Source organism: Colletotrichum fioriniae (assembly GCF_027942845.1).
Source record: "Colletotrichum fioriniae strain IMI 355084 chromosome Unknown scaffold_16, whole genome shotgun sequence".
Taxonomy (NCBI): domain Eukaryota; kingdom Fungi; phylum Ascomycota; class Sordariomycetes; order Glomerellales; family Glomerellaceae; genus Colletotrichum; species Colletotrichum fioriniae.
The window spans coordinates 258,856-276,584 of NW_027076852.1; the positions used below are offsets into that span (position 1 = coordinate 258,856).

Consider the following 17,729-nt stretch of genomic DNA (forward strand, 5'->3'; position numbering starts at 1 on the left):
GGAAATCTCATCAGCCCCTTCCGCCTCACCACGGTCGCCTACGCCTCGTTGCTGTTTGGGCCACGTTTGGAACAAGGCTGGTCTCCCGCATCACATGTGGGTAATGAGGCCATATTCCCCCGCGGCCTACAAACTTCCAAACCGCCCAGTTGCACATCGATACGCCCCCAGCCAACAGGCACAGGCAACAAGTCTTGATGAAAGCCACCTGTTCCTCCAATCCTCGTCAGTCGTTACCGCAGTGGCTCCCAAACAAGACCAGGGCAAGCTTCAGAATGCGATACGTACCCTTGGCGGGGGTTCGGTTTTCGCCCGCCTGATTGGACCAAGAGTCGTTTCGGAGACGTAAAAGAGGGGCGAGCGTCTCGATTCGTCGCCTAAGCCCGTGTCACAGCTTGTTTCGCCAGGGATGCTTTGACACAATTCTGATTTCACAACTCTTCTTTCTTCCTGTGTAGGTTGTCAAGTCTGTCTCTCTCTCGACTGCCTTTTCACTGATTGTGGCGCTTCATGGCTGCTACGGTATGCACACTTTGGCCCTTTCATTATCACACCTTCAGAGGACTGTTAGTCATTCGGGTATGAGTGTGCGGTGTTGCTTAACGCATTTTGGCTCGTTACTAAGCGGCGGATCCGACTTGGCTTCCCCTTCGGAAGCATTTCTCGAGACTTTCGATAACCTCGTTGGTCATTCTCTTCTTCACTCTTCCCAGCCAATACCTCGTCTATTCAGTCTCAGAAACCACATGGCTTCAGAGCCACACTCCCCCTTTTCCACAATTCACCCCCTTCTTCCCGCCCTTCCGTCTCTGTTCACTGACGCCGGAATATTCTTAGCACTCTCATTGGCTAGGGTCCCTCGACTCGCCCTGCCCTGGACTGCACTCAGAGAGAGGCACCGGCTGCACATTCGCCATCTGCTACTTTCCGTACGCGGCTGATTGCCAAACCTCTGGCTCGTCTCCCGCCGCACATCTCGTCCCGTCACCGCGCAGATTGATCCCCCGTCAACCACTCAACATCCTAGTGGAAGATCACTCAGAATCTACGCACTCAGGGCTACCTCCACGTAGCGGCATATGCAAACATCAGTTCATATTTGAAGCTGTTCTACCCCTTTCCACCGCCAACGTAGATCATTGGCAACCTCAAGCCAACTTCAATGGCGCTCTGCCGCACATTGCTTACGCAGAGAATGCCCCTCGTTTCCCCTGCTTCAACTACGTCGAGACACAGTCTTGCCAAGTTGTCAACCATTCGTTGATAAGACAAGCTCGCGGTTCGTGTCTGTTTAGAAATTCACCTGCCCTTACCCTTGGCTTGAAAGATGCTAGTAAGTGCGCTTGCCGGCGAGCTCAGTGAAGATCCTCAATGCATGCAACTGAAGCCGAAGTCATCTGTACTCGGCTACTCAAAGAGAAAACGCATCCCACCAATCACACATTGCTAGATTATCAATCTGCCGCCCCTCTGAGAGCTTTCCCCTTTGGGTTGTTGGGGACTCTCCTTCGTCGAACTGCATGTCATCATCAACCCAGCGGCTGAAGATCCCCACATTTCAAACTATGTCTCTATCAGCCTCATTCCATCTATCTGATACAGACTCACTCAAATGTGTCTCTTCCAAGCCTCTGGAAGTACACTTAATTACATCCCGCATTCTTCAGCCTGTCAACATTTTACCTTATTTGCTCCGAGAAGCAAGACCCCCCGTTCACCACGGTCCAGGAACACCTCCGTCGCTCGACCAGTCCCTTGAAATTCAAACGACACAAGCCCCTGTCTCCTGAACAGACTCCATTCCCACCTTTACAAAACGCGCGATATTCGCTCGACCTCTGCCGGGGAGCGGGCACACCTCGAGTCGACCTACACGGCACAGTTATCCGAAGCATCGGAATACTGCCCTCTCCTTTGAACACTTCTCGAACGCGAGGCCCGTTTTCTTCCGTCCCACTACACTGGAGACGATTGTTCCCGAACAATGGCCGTCTGGCATACCACCAACACTCGAGCCCTCGACTTCAAATCATCAAGTCTCAAAACATACCAGCCTTGTCCTCTCCTGAACAGCATTCACCCTTTGCTCCCCATCAGCGTGTCGAGGTCCGCATAGGGCACACACGCTTGAATGAGGGACGCAGGGCACAGGCTCCCGTCTTTCCTCTCCTCTGCCTACCCGGCCGGCCCTCTCGCATCTACCGGTCGTTTTGAGTAATCCCACCTCTTGTACTCTTCAAATGAAACCACTTGCCCCTTCCGCGGCTGGGAAAGAGCCGCACACACACGGATACCACTACCATTGCCGATGCCGCTCTGCTGGAGCTAGTCGATTCGCTCGATTCATGAACACCTCTTCCGTCCCTGGAAGAATGGGCGCTCCATCGCCGTACACGTCCATCTCATCTCTGCCAGCGCCCGGCTGCCTACGTAAAGGGAAACGATTCTCTTTCCATCCTCGGCTAAAGGGACCACCACCACTTCCAAACTAGGCCTCACACGTTTCGTTTGGACTGATGTCGTGCATGTTTTCTGGCCCTACAAATTAGGGTAAGGAAAGATCCAAGCAACGGCGAACCCGCAGGCCACTAGCCTTTCTGAAGGCTGGTCCCAGTTCAAGTTCTTTCCTGCAACGTCGTTTATGTGATGCATATGACAATGTTCCGAACACGATCTATCTGCGCCCATTGCTGTTTACCTTGTTTTTAATAATGTGATCAAAGAGGTATCTTAGCGTTGGACGATTTAAGGATGGAGGGCTGAGGCTGTACTCGTGGACTGGTATCCTTCATATTGTTGAACCAGGACGGGAGATGCCCTTGCCAAGGACGATCATCAGCCTTTGGTAAATCACTCTGATTGCTATTCGTACTGCCATACCTTTCTTTAAGAAGATCCGTCTAAGAAGCAGTTCTACTCATCGCGCGAAGATGAGGTCAGAAAGTGCCTAAACCTGCGTGCTGCGCGCAAAGCTATCTGGAAGCTATCACGAAAATCTTCCGCCTCTTTCATAAACATCAGCTATTTTGTACCCTTCGTCCCTTCTTCCTCTTGTCGCGATCCCCAGCTATTGAAAGCATTCAGCTGGGACACAAGGCAGAATCTCACTGGATTTACAACCTCGGGTGAACATGCTGTTTGTCATCCCCGTGGACTTGAGGTGTCTCTCATCTGAGATTTCATGTCAACAGCCACGAAACCTCCATCGTTCCTACTCAGCACCATGAACATGGCTAAACAAGCAAGACGTCTTCCTCACACCTTCTCCTTTGAATAACATACACCAAATGACGGAGCTTCTGGGACTTATTTCTCGCATCTCGCGACATGCTCCCATGGGGACTCTGCCGATTTTGATAATCAATAACTTTCGATATGTAATCCTTCTTAAGCAAATAACATAGCATTGCCTCTTCCTACAGACTTCCAGAAAATACAACATCCCTCATCCTCACCTATACCATCAAGTCTCCTTCCCCAACCCATAACGCGACACACGCAGCCACAGTGGCATCTACCCAGATCTTGCCTCCCCTAAACCCATCACCATGATCCTCGGATCCTTAGTTCTCCGGGTCCCCGGAGCCGGTGTCCTAGATCACTGAACCCGGGTAAGTCAACCCGGCACATCTAGACCTGATGCCCATGACACGGAAGACACGTTCCGTTCTATGAGAGAATCACAATGTATCAAACGCCCTATGGACGGGCCTTTAAACACGGCTCCCGGCAGTCGATGGCCGCCGCCTGGGATAGGCCGATGTTACATTGGCATCACTCGGTCTTGTCGATCACTTGGTCCTGTAGAAACTCTTTTCGGGCTAGATCCTGGGTAACGGCATGAGCTCTGGTCAAATATCAACCAAGGGCGTCGCTCACCGACCGCAACTGTTCTTCGCCCTCCAAGCGCTGAGGATATTTAGCAACCTACACTGGTTTTGAGAAACATTAAACTTGGGACAGGGACACAAACACACAAAATCGAATTCATCACGGAAACAATTGGGTACGATGGCTACCAGTCGTCTCTTATGAGGTGTCAACCAAAACGTACGCAGCAATGCAGCGTCAATGCAGTAGAAACATGAAGCCTTGCCGTATGAAAACCCGTACGTGGTACCTGTGCTGCTAACTGTCTGATCGGTCCGTCTTCTATTCACATTGCCCGCGTAACCTCTTCTCGAGAATGCCAATCCGCCGTCAAGTGTTTTGTTTCGACGGCCGAACCGTATTGTGTGTGCTGGTGAAACGAAAGAGATCCCAAACCGCAACGGAGAGCAATGACCATGACCTAATCGTACGCCAGAGCTGTCGAAGAGAGGGAGGAAAGCCGTCGCCTGTCATACTCGTCCAACCATCATGCCTCGAGCACCGTCTAAATAGCGTACTTGCGAGTCCACTCGCGAGCGGTGGCCTCGTATCTGGCGCGGTCCGTCTTGTAGACGTGTGCAATCTCGGGCACCAGAGGGTCGTCGGGGTTGGGGTCCGTCAGCATTGAGCAAATGGACAACAGGACTGTCACATGTTAGCATTACGTCGGGCTTGTACTTAGGTATGAGATGACGTACCCTTGGAGATGGTCAACGCCGGACTCCACTGGTCACGCAGAATATCTAAGCAAATGCTGCCGTTGGAGTTGATGTTGGGGTGGTAGATGCGAGTGGTGAAGTTGACTTTGGGAGGCTTGAAGGGGTAGTCGGTAGGGAAGTGGATGGCGAGGAAGAAGACGCCGCCAGAGTAAGGAGAGTCGCCCTGAACGTAGATGTTAGCCACATGCTTTGTTTCTCGGCGTTGTTTCCAGCTGGTAAGGTGGCTGGATCTCGCAAAACAGGGCCAGGTCCAACCAACAAAGCGTTCGCGAGGGGAAATAGACTTACGGGTCCCATAATCGTCGCTTGCCAGTGGAACTATACGAATCCAGTCAGCAAATGTCTACATATCCCATCGTGGGCACTGGGAATCCGTGATCTCGTGCTCGGCTGAGTCATGATTCAAGGCATCACCACAGCGGGCGCTTATCGGGAAAGAAGTGGTCGACGTACCAGATCTTCGCCGACGGGGCCGGCAGAGCAGGAAGAGGGCGGGTCACTGTCAAAGAAAGGAAGTCAGCATTGGGCGTCTCTTGAATCACACTCGTCGGTTCGATGCCGCCATCGCCATCAACATCAGTGGCCCGACCGAGCTGAAAAGTTGCAGCAGTCCTTGTTGAAGAAGACCCCGCTCCCGATGGCCCCACCTGACGTCTCGGGCTGCGACAAAAAGGCTGCGAGTTTAAATGACGAAAAGCGTGTAGGCAACGTACCGGCCGAGATCAGTGAGCTCCTTGTTAATGCGCTTAAGAGCCATTTTGGATGTGGTTTGTGGATGGGGGTATCTAGAAGATGGTCGATCGCCGAAGCGCAAATGCTATGTTCTGTTGTTGTGAGGGGCAAAAGTCAGCGAAAGCGGTCGGCGGTGGTGGGCTTTTTTTGGATGCAGGATGCGGGCAGGCGTGGGTGGAGGGGTGGTGGGCTGCACTGTTGCTGCTGCTGCTGCTGCTGCTGGTCTTTTGTCGTTTGCGTCGGCTGCGAAAGCGAAACGGAGTGGCATGCGTCGAGATGCACGGGGATGCCAAAGATACCAAAGCCGTGTTGGTATGGCACTTTATGAATATATGTGTGTATGCCGAAGACGAAGAGGATTCTCGATGTGGTCGGCGTCGATGCAGCAGCAGCAGGCGTCGTGGGAAGCGTGGATGTGACGGTTTTGGGTGCAAATCATGTGCTGGTGTGGGGAGAGGCGTACAGTACCTGAACGAGGGAAGATTTATCCCCGAAGAAGATGCTCCCGAAAAGAAAAGAGCCCGATCGTGTGTATAAGGTCGTTCGGTATATCGCCCGTGAAAGATATTACGCGGTGTTCGTGAAGGAATCGATTCGCTTCGTGGCGGTCCCGTTACAGATTGATGTTGAGATTGGAATGGGGTGGGAGGGAAAGGAAGGAGAGAAAGGAAGTCAGTGGTCGGGCCTGGCGAAAAATGACGGGAAGGGGTGAGTCTTGGGTAGGCAGGAGCCACTTTGGAGGGGAAAAGGCAGGAAGTGGGAAGGAGGGGGGGAGGAGAGCGCCAAACCTAAGGCTTAAAGGAAGGCACTGAGGCTGCCCAGCGCGAACCATGGTGGTGCTGCTGTGGTGGGTGGCTTCCATTCCCGTCCCGTCAGGTTCGGACTGCCATCATCCACTTTCTTCCATTCGTTCACTGACACGACCGGGCAGTAACCGCCCGCAAAGTACCTTTCTGCCAAATTTACTACCAAAGGTACTCATTATTACTGAACTTGAACCCTGAATGGCCCTGGATGGACTGTTCCTCTCCACGGATTCCATTCGATTTGTGAGCGTCAACAGAAGCATGAGCCGGGCGCAGCAAATGCAAATGTGGCTGGTGACTAATGAGTTATGATTATTGATTGGTCATTACCGCCTCAGTCTGTCCCCAGGGGATTGGGAGGTTGACAAACGATGACACCCATCGAAGTTCCTCGTCTCATTCAGTCATCATTGGCCATTCACTCTGAATCGTCAGCCTCAATTACCGGGCGACAAGTTTCATTCAAACCAAACAAACAGTGGTTCTGTGGCCACTTTCTTCCAGTTGTGATGGACACTCAGAGGATACCTTGAGCTGTGCACCGCCACATCCTCATTTGACAGCACCTCACCTACAACACTACCTACCTAACTGATGACAATTGCTGACTGGTGGCGGCTTTGGTTATGCCACTCGATGACTCAGCAGGTGCATCAGCCTCACCACTTCTTAGCCTGGCCGAAGCGGTTCCCTACCTACTGTACACAGTATAGTCTTCTGCCAATACAACAGCCCAGACTTCAGAGTACCAGTACCTAAGCATCTGCATCTACCTGCCTTAGTATAGGCGCCAAATGCCCTAAGTAACCGCGTAGTATTATCGATTGCTACCTGGATGGCAAGAGAAAAGACATCTTATGCATCCTACCCAACTGGGTGACGGATCTGACCCTCGATGCCGTCTAGCCAACAGCGGCGCATCAGTTCTCACGCAAGAAAGCACCCCGGATTCCGGAATCAGCTCATCCTTCTGGGATATGGCGTACCTGAAACCTCGTACAACATGTGTCGTTCTTGCTCGACACTCACCATTTTCTTCTCGGCGGTCTCTTTCCATCAACACCAACTCCTCGCATCTCTGCCTGCACTCTACATTTTGCATTTTTGCATCTGCCATCCCATGGCTGCCCCCGGCTACCGCGAATGACGTCCGGCTCTTAGGTGTCGCCCGAATCCTGTACTTGACTTGGGTACCGGGCGAAGCCCAAAAACACATGTACCTCTCGAGCATCTCATCCTGGGTCTGAACTCTGCCGGCTGCTGCCGAACAAAGGGCCAAGGCATTGCCCTGGCATGTTTCAAACCTTTCAACCCCAATCCGCACCCAGCCTGTTCCTATTCTTGTACTTGACCTCCCCTGCTCCGGCTTTTTCCTTTTTCACAACAGCCCCTCCCCAGGCAAGTCTCGCTATCATCAATTCCCACGCTCCAAGTTGTGGCTGAGCCTAGCTACCAACAGTCCCATCTAATGTCCCGAAATGCTTCATTGCATGACCGACAATCTGGGGAACCGTGTCTAGCACTCGGCAAGCACGCACTATTCGGAACTAATTCCGGGTATTATTCAAAGCGGACATAACACCTTTGACCGCATCCCATCTAAGACTGTCCGCGACGACGTCATTCGCCGACACCGGGTATTATGTAATCATCATCTTCAACCGTTCAGCCAATCAGATACGACCCCCATTGTGCCTCGGATGCTGCTCGGGACAGCTCCTGGCGGGGAAGACGCCCCGTGCCCGGTCTTCAAGACCATGTTCCCGCCATGATGGCGGCACGATTCCTCCCCAACCAACCGTGAGGAATAGTCAATTAATCAGGAGTAGCCAGAATGTATCGCAACGCCTTGAGAACATGCGCGAAACGATGCGACGCAAGGCGCACCTTGCCCGCCGCGAGAACCTTCGCCTCCGCCTCTGATGGCCCGGTCTTCAACTGGGAGGATCCCTTGAATGCAAAGAACCTATTGACTGAGGAGGAAGTCGCCATTTCTGAGACGGCTGAGCGATACTGCCAGGAGCGCATGCTGCCGCGTGTTCTTCGTATGTTTTCCCTTCCAGTAACTGCCATGGCTTACACTAACCACTCTCCATAGAGGCCTACCGCGACGAGCAATATGACCAGAAGATCCTTGAGGAGATGGGCGAACTGGGGCTCCTCGGAGCAACAATCGAAGGCTATGGATGTGCCGGTGTCTCTACCGTTGCCGGAGGACTCATCACAAAGGCCGTTGAGAGAGTCGATAGTGGCTACCGCTCTGGCATGTCCGTCCAGTCGTCGCTGGTCATGGGTGGCATTGCTGAGTTCGGCACCGAGGAGCAAAAGGAGAGATTCCTGCCAAAGATGGCCACAGGAAAGATGCTCGGCGCGTTTGGTTTGACAGAGCCCAACCACGGCAGTGACCCCGGCTCCATGGAGACGACGGCTAAGCCTCACCCGACCAAGGAGGGCTACTACTCTCTTTCTGGTGCCAAGACATGGATCACAAACTCGCCCATTTCCGATGTGTTGATGGTCTGGGCGAAGCTGCAAGAGACGGGTAAGATCAGAGGGTTCCTAGTTGAACGGTCTCAGTGCCCGCCCGGCACTCTCGAGACGCCAGCCATCAAGAACAAAAACGGCCTGCGAGCCTCCATTACGGGCATGATCCAGCTCGACGATGTGCCAGTCCCGAAGGAGAACATGTTCCCCTCGGTCGAAGGACTGCGAGGCCCCTTCTCGTGTCTCAACAGCGCGAGATACGGTATCTCCCTGGGCGTCATTGGTGCCCTTGAGGACTGCATTGCCCGCGCCAGGACGTACTCGCTTGAGCGGAAGCAGTTCAAGGGCAACCCCATCGCCAAGTACCAGCTCGTACAGAAGAAACTGGCCGACGCTGCGACGGACGCGGCATATGGTACCGTTGCCGCGATCCAGGTCGGCAGGCTCAAGGATGAGGGCAAGGCGACGCCCGAGATGATCAGCATGGTCAAGCGCCAGAACTGCGATCGGGCCCTGCAGAATGCGCGCGTGCTGCAAGAGATCTTTGGTGGTAATGCTGTCAGTGATGAGTATGGTATTGGGCGTCACGTTGCCAACCTTTTCGTGACGCAGACGTACGAGGGACAGAGTGATATTCACAGTGAGTTGCTCCCCTGGTTGCAAGCTTTTGGAATATTTGTCACTAACCTAACCAACAGGTCTCATTCTGGGTCGGGCCATCACTGGTATCCAAGCATTTGTGTAATCTTGTGAGATGTGAGAATGCGGTCTTGTATATTACCTTGACGCCGGGGAACGGGTACGGTGGATCAAAACATACAAATCTTGGATGAGAAACCTGCAAAATCTATGTCTACTATCAAATTTGCCCTTACCTGCGATGCAACGCATCTCAGGCGGGAGCACATCATGATCATGAACCGCTTTAACCTTGTCACTCTTCAAGATCGAATGATGGATGCACTGCTATTGTGGGAAGCTCAAAAACATTGCGACATTTTCGATAATCCTAATTAACTCGAGGCAAAGCCTGTCGGATTAATCGCGGCCGCAGGCGTCCTCACCTTGCTATTGCGCTAATGTTCTAATGAACTGGCGTGGATGCTCATCCTTCACGGGGCTAGTAGCCTAGAGGTAGGACTAACTAATAGGACTCAAGCACGCACCATCAGCCTCACAGCCTCACTTCCGACTATCAAGCACCCCTCCATCTACTTGTACCTAGCTGAAGTTGACTTTGCTTAATTTAATCATTGCTTCCTTCTAGGACTGATGAACCACTCAAACACAATTGTATATCAAATTTCCTTTTTGCTTGAATCTCCCGGCGCAGATAAGCTTACGCCATCGATTTCCCAGCGTGGATCTGCGGGTAGCAGAACCAAGGTCTCGAAACAGCCTTCAGTATTGTCTTCCGCACACTCGTCGCCTCAAGGAGTCCAGGTCCTCTGATGATTCCTCTCCCACTGCGCCATGTGCTCGCTTCCCATACGCCAGTATTACGAAGCAAGCCGAAAATCAAGCAATGACATCTCTTCCCCCATCACAAGACGCCGCAACCGAGACGATCGACTGGGCGCAGCGGTGTCGACTGAGAACCTGCCTCGGCGTCCTCGCCGGAGATGTCTCTGCTTCAAATGGGACGATGTTGTCCTGTAGGTGTCCGAATCCGCTGTTGTCGAGGGATCTCAGCACGCTGGGGTGGGGAGTGTTCATCGGGGATGATAGGAGGGGTGAGGATGGGGGGTTTGTAGAGAGGTTTTGGGAGTGGTGGAGGGATCTGAGAGAGGTGTTAGAGGAGGATTGGAGGAAGGGAGGGATGTGGGATTCTGGAGTTTTGTGAGGGTTTGGTTGAGGGGAGGTGGTTGTGGTTGTCGAGGCTGTGTTGCTTGGATGAAGGTATTGGCTTAGTGGAAGATGTACTCACCATGTTTCGGCTACGTGTATCGTGTTAAGAATGTCTTCTTGTGTATGAGGCATTAAGTGATGGAATAAAGATTCTGGGCAATCCCACGGGGCTCATACATGTTTTCGGGGCCAATATTACAACTTGCTCCACTTAACCCGTACATGTTCGTTCTTCCTACTTATTGACTCTGTAGCAAGCGTGCCCTAGATCGCAAACTGCTTTAACCCAATTGCCGACTTAGAGTGATCCGATCGTTGTACGAAGTTGAACTGCACTGAGAAGAGAATAGATGTTGCTTGTATTGGTAGACAGATACGCCATTGTTGAAATGATCAGCTAGCTATCTACGTGTCCATGCAGTACTGTCCTCGAAGACTTGAAAGGATAAAAGCTGTATACTAGAAAGTGAAGAAAGATTATGACGGGGGTAGATGATCATGACATGGTCTTGGTGAGATCGGGGAGATGAGTGGGTTGCCGCCTGGACGCCTCTCCTGACCTGAGTCCTGACCAACCCCTTGATTAAGATTCTACTCAAACTTGTAGGCATCGAACTTGGCAGGGATCTCATCCGAGCTTCCGCCGTTCTCCCAGATAGAAATACTGTTGGTGACAAAGAGGTTAGTAATTTTGACAATGAAAGGGCTGGGAAGTGAGACAAGAGGAGGTTTGATTTATGAAGATGAAGGGCACTATAGCTTACTAGAAGAAAAGAACTCAATGTCAGTATATATGAACTTCAGAGAGCAGAGAATATCAAATACACGGCTGTACTTACCAGTTCAGTGTAAAGAGCATCATCAAGACCAGTCATGTTATACTTGGGTCCGTTCTCAAAGACCATCAAGTCGCCCTTCGCAACGGAAGTGCAGCCTCCGGCAGAAGCGGCGCAGGTCCCATCCTCAGCGGCGCCCTCATCGCGCTTCTTGGTAGCGAACCCATAGTTGCCGCCAGAGTAGTTGCTCCCGCCGCAGCAGACATTCGCCGCGCCGTTGGACTGGGCGACGTATTTGATGTTCTTGCAGTCGCCGCCGCTGAAGGCGCGGCCGATGATTCTCCAGTTGGTCGGGATGGCGCGGAAGCCGATGCTGCGGAAGACGTCGCCAGAGGCGCGAACGCAGCAGTTGTCTGGGTTGGCGTTTGTGCAGACGACGTAGTCTCCGCCGCTGCACTTTTCGTTGCTGCGGTAGCCGTAGATGTCGATGGCCGAGACGGTGGCGATGAGGCCGAGGAAGATCTTGGAGGCGTACATTTTAAGAGGAGGTGAGGTTTGAATTGGGAATCGTGTTGTTTCTTGAGTAATGTGATTAAGTTTGAAGTGATGATGATGATGATGATAGACAATAGATGAGAGCTTTTGAGTGAGCCAAGTCAACCTTTTATAGAAACTTCTCGAGCCTCGAGACATGACTTGTTGTTCTGGAAGTCCGAGGAATAGCTGATGTCAACTCGATAGTCCATGGTTGTCATCCCAGTCACTTCCTGGATAGCTTCGCCCGGTGCTAGTGCCAACTTCCTATTGCCACGGTATCCATGACCATGAACCTAGACTCTAGGGAGGAAGACAACAAAAGTTCATCACCACCACAGGTCGATGCTATGATGGATCAGGCCCTTGCGTTGCAAAGCAGTTAGACTGGAACATGACCGATCGTCATATCCACAACTGCTTTCAATACCTTGTTCTAGTGAGTATGCACTTCGATTAATCGACCTGACTTAGAATACTCATCGCCACACCAGGGTTCCTTTGATTGGATGTCAACCTGAGAAGCAAAGGTCCCTTGCCATCGGTTCAAAGAAAAATGTAAACGAAGTAAGCAAGATGGACCGGGCCGTCCCCTATACGAGCCAATCAACTCGCGTACGGAGCAAATGTAGCGCGGGAAAGTGAGGTAAGCTTACTTGCATGAGAGCCAAACTTCAACGACAACACCTCAATCCGGCTGCTTTCCGTCCAAGCAAAGAACTAAGCCTTGTTGTCTCTGTCCTACATGCAGGGGGCTAATTTTCTCTTCAAGCTAGTAGTTGTCTACCTGGCGGCTCAGCATAACTATGTCCGTTTCACTACATACTAGTAGTTATGAAGTCTGCCTGTGAGGCCGAGACCTGCATAGGTCTAAGGCGAATATGCTGTTACTCGATATTTGCTAGATACTCGAACGTAATATCATGACATACAATTGTGTTAGGGCTAAATCTGAGCCAGTAGCCCTTGACACCCATTGAGTGACATGTCAGCTGAAGCGCTTCACTTTGCGCTCGTCTCAGCCCACCGCCGTTGATCCTTAGTGTAACATCGTTTTGATTTAGTCATACTTCACTCGAAACTCGGGCGAAGTATCAAGGACATAGCCTGGGTATTCAGCACTTTGAATGAAGCTGACGCAACATCCAATCTGCGGAGCACAAAAAAGCCTCCCGGAACTGAATTTGTGTCACTGTAATGCCCGAGGGAGGATTGCGCAGGCTGATTTCCGTTCATGATAGGCGCCTCACTTCAGACGTGGGGCAAAGCTAGGAATGAAAGGGACATATTTTTCACAACCTCGTGTCACCAGAGGTCGTGATAGTAACACCCCAGCGGACTTGTCGAGGTATATTACTGCTTTTGGCCTCGAAAAAAACGATGATCATGCTGGACTAGACCAAGTATTACGTAGGAGATCTCATTTCATGCTCCATTTAAGACAGCCGTCTACGTAGGATATATTGCCTCACTCAAAGCTGGTGAACCCTCCGAGGATCGAGCATTAGTGGCTTTGCCAGGTGACGAAGACTTCGAGGTTACATTGCTCCTGGGACTTCCTGTAGAGGTTGGGTCCCTAAGTGCTGGCATCATACTGCATAAATATCAAATGTGCGTGATGTAAGAGGAATCACCCCCGAAAAAAACCCCCCGGAAAAAACCCTCAACGAGATCATAGGAGTTGAGGGACGATTCATGGTTGGAGATGGCGCGCAATCGGACCGTGAGGAAATGATGGGCTATGCTGGATTCGCTTGTCGACTTCGAGCAGATGCAACAGAAGAATTTCAGCGTCTGCGGGTGGTTGAAGTAGCAGCGAGTGAGACAAAGTCGGAGACGGCCTTGTATCGGCTTATTCTTCCTGGAGACTGGAGTTTGGTATACACATACTTAGACTATTGGGCATCATCCGGAACCCGGTGGGACACGAGAAAAACCGACTCCGTACCCTGGCTTACCACACGGTTCCACAATGCGCTGTCTCTCAGTGTCTTCTCTACCCCTGCGATGTTCTCTTCCTTGGTGCCGTTGCTGTCGATCTGAGAGGATGTCAGAAGGATTCCTTTTAGAAATGCAACGAAAGACATTAACGCCTACATTGACTAGCAATCCTGCTTGACGGTAGTGTCGTTCCACAGGCGGTCCTTCCTCCAAGTACTCTGCGAACCGCCTCGTGAATTTCTCCCCGCTGTCGTTCTTGTCGCGGCCACGCGCGAGATATCTCGCTTCTGCGTTCTCTTTCATCACATTGAGTGACAAGACGATGTCGGGTTTTGGGTGACCCTCCTGCTCGAGTTAGCCATCCTGTTGCTCACATGTTTGGCGTACATCCGCATCAACATACCAATGGAAGACGTTCTTGAAAAGGCCACTGCGCCCACGAGTTAAGCTGCTCCTCGCACCTCGGGAAGCCGTCGATCAATATCCCGTTCAATTTATCTTGCCGGATTGCATCCTCGATAGCAATGCCCAGGAATGGGTTCAACTCCGCAGACGTAAGGAAGCCTTGATTGTCTAACTTGTCTTGGATCGTAGCGGCGAGAGGTGTCTGGCGGTTCCCTTCATCCTTCATCCAAGTGCGCAGATTATCTCCCACTGAAAAATGTAACAAGCCATGTTTGCGGGACAGATGGTCGCAGATCGTGCCTTTCCCTGAACCGGGAGCTCCTATCAAGATAGTGAGCAGGCTTGCATTTTGCCTACCGATTAGGGCCGATATGTGACCAACCGAGGACAAAGATCACTGCAAATTTCTGTTGATTTGGGGCCGTATTGGTGCTCATGATATGGCTGGTGAACAGTCTGCTTGTTTGGTTGACGTTGACGGTGTGCTGGCGTGCCTAGTAACGTCGGGAGGGAAGGTGCATCATCCCCGTCCCATGCCACGATTGGATGGCACAAGAGACTTGTCTTATTACATAATTACTTGTGATACCGGCATTTGAGGGGTTAATTAATAAGTCCTCGGTGTTGATTGGAAGCACTGAACTCTAATAATACCTGACTTCATTTAATTTGGGCTTCACTGTGTGAACTTCGTATGTTCCTGAATTCCGTTGTTGCTATCAGTTTCATATATCCGCTGTGAGGACACACCTAGAAGCAGCAAAGATAAAATCGACGAGTGTTCCAACATCATGGAGATACTGACCATCACCGCTCAGACGGCGCTGTCGACCATTTTAACCATATCTCCCTTCTTATTCTTATGGGTAATAGGTGTTGCTGTGCTAGTAACAAGCTATTTCTCACTACGACGCCGCGCCGTGACGTCCCGTTCTGACGCATCAAAGACAGCCACCACCCATGAGTTAAAACCCAAGCTTCCAGTGGATGACCCAGACGCCCCTGTCTCTGTCAATTACTTCCCATCACGGGAATGCAACTACGCCTGCGGATTTTGCTTCCATACCAATACGTCCGGCTACATTCTTCCCCTGGACGAAGCCAAGCATGGCATGCGTCTTTTGAAGGACGCTGGCATGCGTAAGCTCAACGTTGCAGGCGGTGAGCCATTCCTCCATCCGAAATTCCTAGGCGAGCTGCTACGGTACTGCAAGGAGGATCTGGACCTCGAAAGCATCAGCATCGTCAGCAACGGAAGCAAGATTCAAGAGAAGTGGCTCCGCCAGTATGGCCGGTATCTGGACATTCTGGCTATCTCTTGTGATTCCTTTGTTCGTGAGACGAACAAGGAGATCGGTCGCGGAGAGAATGGCGGAGCGGAGGGAGAAAAGGACCACATTGCACAGGTATTCCGCATCGCTGAATGGTGCAAGGAGTACAACATCATGTTTAAGCTCAACACTGTCGTCAACATCTACAACTGGAACGAGGACATGGCAGACACAATTGCGCACTTGGCGCCGTTCCGATGGAAGGTATTCCATTGCCTGTTTGTAGAAGGCGAGAACGAGGATGAGACGCGGGTGCGTGACGCAAGAAAGCTTCTCATCTCGGAGGAGCAATGGCAGACGTTTTGCGGGAGGCACAAGCACCTGCCCTGCTACATGCCTGAGGACAATGAGACGATGGCCGGTAGCTATTTGCTGCTGGACGAGAAGCTGCGCTTCCTCGACAAGGGCAACGGGCCGATGAAGAAGAGCGAGTCCTTGCTTGATGTTGGAGTGAAGAAGGCCATGCAGCAGGTAGCATGGGACAAGAGCGCGTTTGATAAGAGAGGCGGTGTCTACGAGTGGCGAAAACCGCAGGCTGAAAGCGCCGAAGGTGGTTGTAATAGCGAAAGCAAGAAGGAATTAGAGTGGTAGGTAATAGGCGGATCATGGATGGTGGTATGTTCCCGATTTAGGAGGAGGTGGGCTCTAAGGTCAATTGGAAACCGGCAAAGCAGCTTATTACGCAGACTGAAAATTCAAGGTCAAGGCAAAGGGCAGGCGGCGGTTGATATTTAGGCCACAGAATCATGGATCTCATCTGAACCACGCCGTCTGATATCAGACTTGGAAGAGCAGTTGTCAGTTGATCGGATGACATTATGACACAGCTGTTGATACTCAAGATCCAAGGATTCCAGGTCAAAGTTCCTAGCCCACTTCTTCCCTCAGATCTCTATTTGACTTTTATTTTTTTCCCTCATGAGGCACTTGTTTTTTCTTGATTACTTAGGTATACTTTAGCTAGAGATGGCCTGTGATCCCGCTCCGTTCGGTCGACTTTAGCCTGTTTGCTACCTTCTAGAACTGACGCATGGCGAACGACTCCTTTTGCAGGAAATAGGGCCGAATTCCTAACAGTAATTTGGTTCGGAATAACCGACAGTAAAACTTTGAGGAGACGGAGACTTCTTCATCTTTAGTGCTGCTTCCAGGATATAGTCAGGCTTCTAGAATTACGGAGACTCTTCCTTCGGTATTACAATTTGCCGCAACCCTGATCGCAATCCTGGCGGTCAGCGAAAAGTTCTCATAGCGCTTGGCAGACAAAGTCTGGCAACTGCAAAAAGTAATTGCAGTCATAAGACTATGCGAAGTCTGTTGAGGAATGCCAATTCCGTGACCGTGCTTATCGCACGCTTGCCAAGATGGGTTAAACATAACAAGCTTTGCGGCTCCAGACCGTACTTTTTATTCTGGAAGGTTGACAACCACATTCCTTTAGGAAGTATACCACTTGAGACTGGATCATGGCCTGGTCAGAGCTCGCTACCATACGGGAGCTCTTGCCAAAAACCAAGAGAGAGTTTGCCGTATCGTATAGACACAATCAAAGACAGTTTCTGCTACCACAAACACGGGCACTTTGAGCTTAGTGTCGACCCATTGGCCCAAATAACAGTGGATATACGACGCAACTGAGCTTTCAGGCAGACTGATGTAGGGCAGAAGAGAACGAGCTCGATAGTATTTAAACCAAGCTGATGGCTTCTACGTCTGCGAATAAGAATATCATAACCGTATCACTGTATCAGTCAATTCTCATAATCAACGCTTCAACTTTTACCTTCACGAGCCCAAAATTTTCAATCACCACTTCAACAATGAACATCCTTATTCAACTCTCGCTCCTTCTTGGTGCCGCGTCTGTCGTCTCAGCAGGCTGCTCGGCTTGTCCCCTCGGCAGGTATTTCCAACCCCATTCTAAGCCCACGAGCTCAAGTCGTGCATACGTTTCCGAAGATGGAATCCTAAGTTCATGTTTAGTGGAAGATGTACAGACAGCGCCGGCAAGAACTGCAGAAAGGGCGAGATCAAGTATCAGTGGCTTGTTGCTCAAAACTATTGCTGCCGTGAGCCCGGCTTTGAGACTGTGAAGTGCTGGAGCGCTTGCTAGACAAATCTACGTTCGTGTAGGTTCCCAAGTCATTTGTGAGACTGAAATTCCCATCGTGGTCTTGTCGTCTTTTCTGACTGTACCCTTTCAGACACGAAATAGATCTTGTGCTGTCAAAGGTCTGCTCTGGGCTAAGTTGGTTCGAGTGCGAAGATTATGATTCATGTTGT

General features: G+C 51.2%; 4 protein-coding genes across 4 annotated transcripts; 2 read left to right on the plus strand and 2 right to left on the minus strand.

The window, feature by feature from the left end:
* Positions 1-4,375: 4,375 nt before the first annotated feature.
* UBC4 (Ubiquitin-conjugating enzyme E2 4) lies at positions 4,376-5,346 on the minus strand (the record flags this gene model as incomplete). Its single annotated transcript, XM_053195760.1, has 5 exons — positions 4,376-4,515; positions 4,569-4,752; positions 4,878-4,907; positions 5,043-5,088; positions 5,303-5,346. 5 exons carry the CDS (start codon positions 5,344-5,346, stop codon positions 4,376-4,378), a joined length of 444 nt encoding a protein of 147 aa, XP_053046795.1.
* A 2,615-nt stretch (positions 5,347-7,961) lies between these two features.
* N0V96_010945 (uncharacterized protein) lies at positions 7,962-9,356 on the plus strand (the record flags this gene model as incomplete). The annotated part of the gene is made up of 3 exons (XM_053195759.1): positions 7,962-8,172; positions 8,226-9,251; positions 9,310-9,356. 3 exons carry the CDS (start codon positions 7,962-7,964, stop codon positions 9,354-9,356), a joined length of 1,284 nt encoding a protein of 427 aa, XP_053046794.1.
* A 1,731-nt stretch (positions 9,357-11,087) lies between these two features.
* Positions 11,088-11,772, minus strand: N0V96_010946 (uncharacterized protein; the record flags this gene model as incomplete). Its single annotated transcript, XM_065759105.1, has 2 exons — positions 11,088-11,123; positions 11,299-11,772. The coding sequence occupies 2 exons, from the start codon at positions 11,770-11,772 to the stop codon at positions 11,088-11,090; spliced, it is 510 nt and encodes a 169-aa protein (XP_065612203.1).
* Positions 11,773-15,227: 3,455 nt separating this feature from the next.
* N0V96_010947 (uncharacterized protein) lies at positions 15,228-16,037 on the plus strand (the record flags this gene model as incomplete). The annotated part of the gene is made up of 1 exon (XM_053195757.1): positions 15,228-16,037. The coding sequence occupies one exon, from the start codon at positions 15,228-15,230 to the stop codon at positions 16,035-16,037; it is 810 nt and encodes a 269-aa protein (XP_053046792.1).
* Between the last annotated feature and the right edge of the window lie 1,692 nt (positions 16,038-17,729).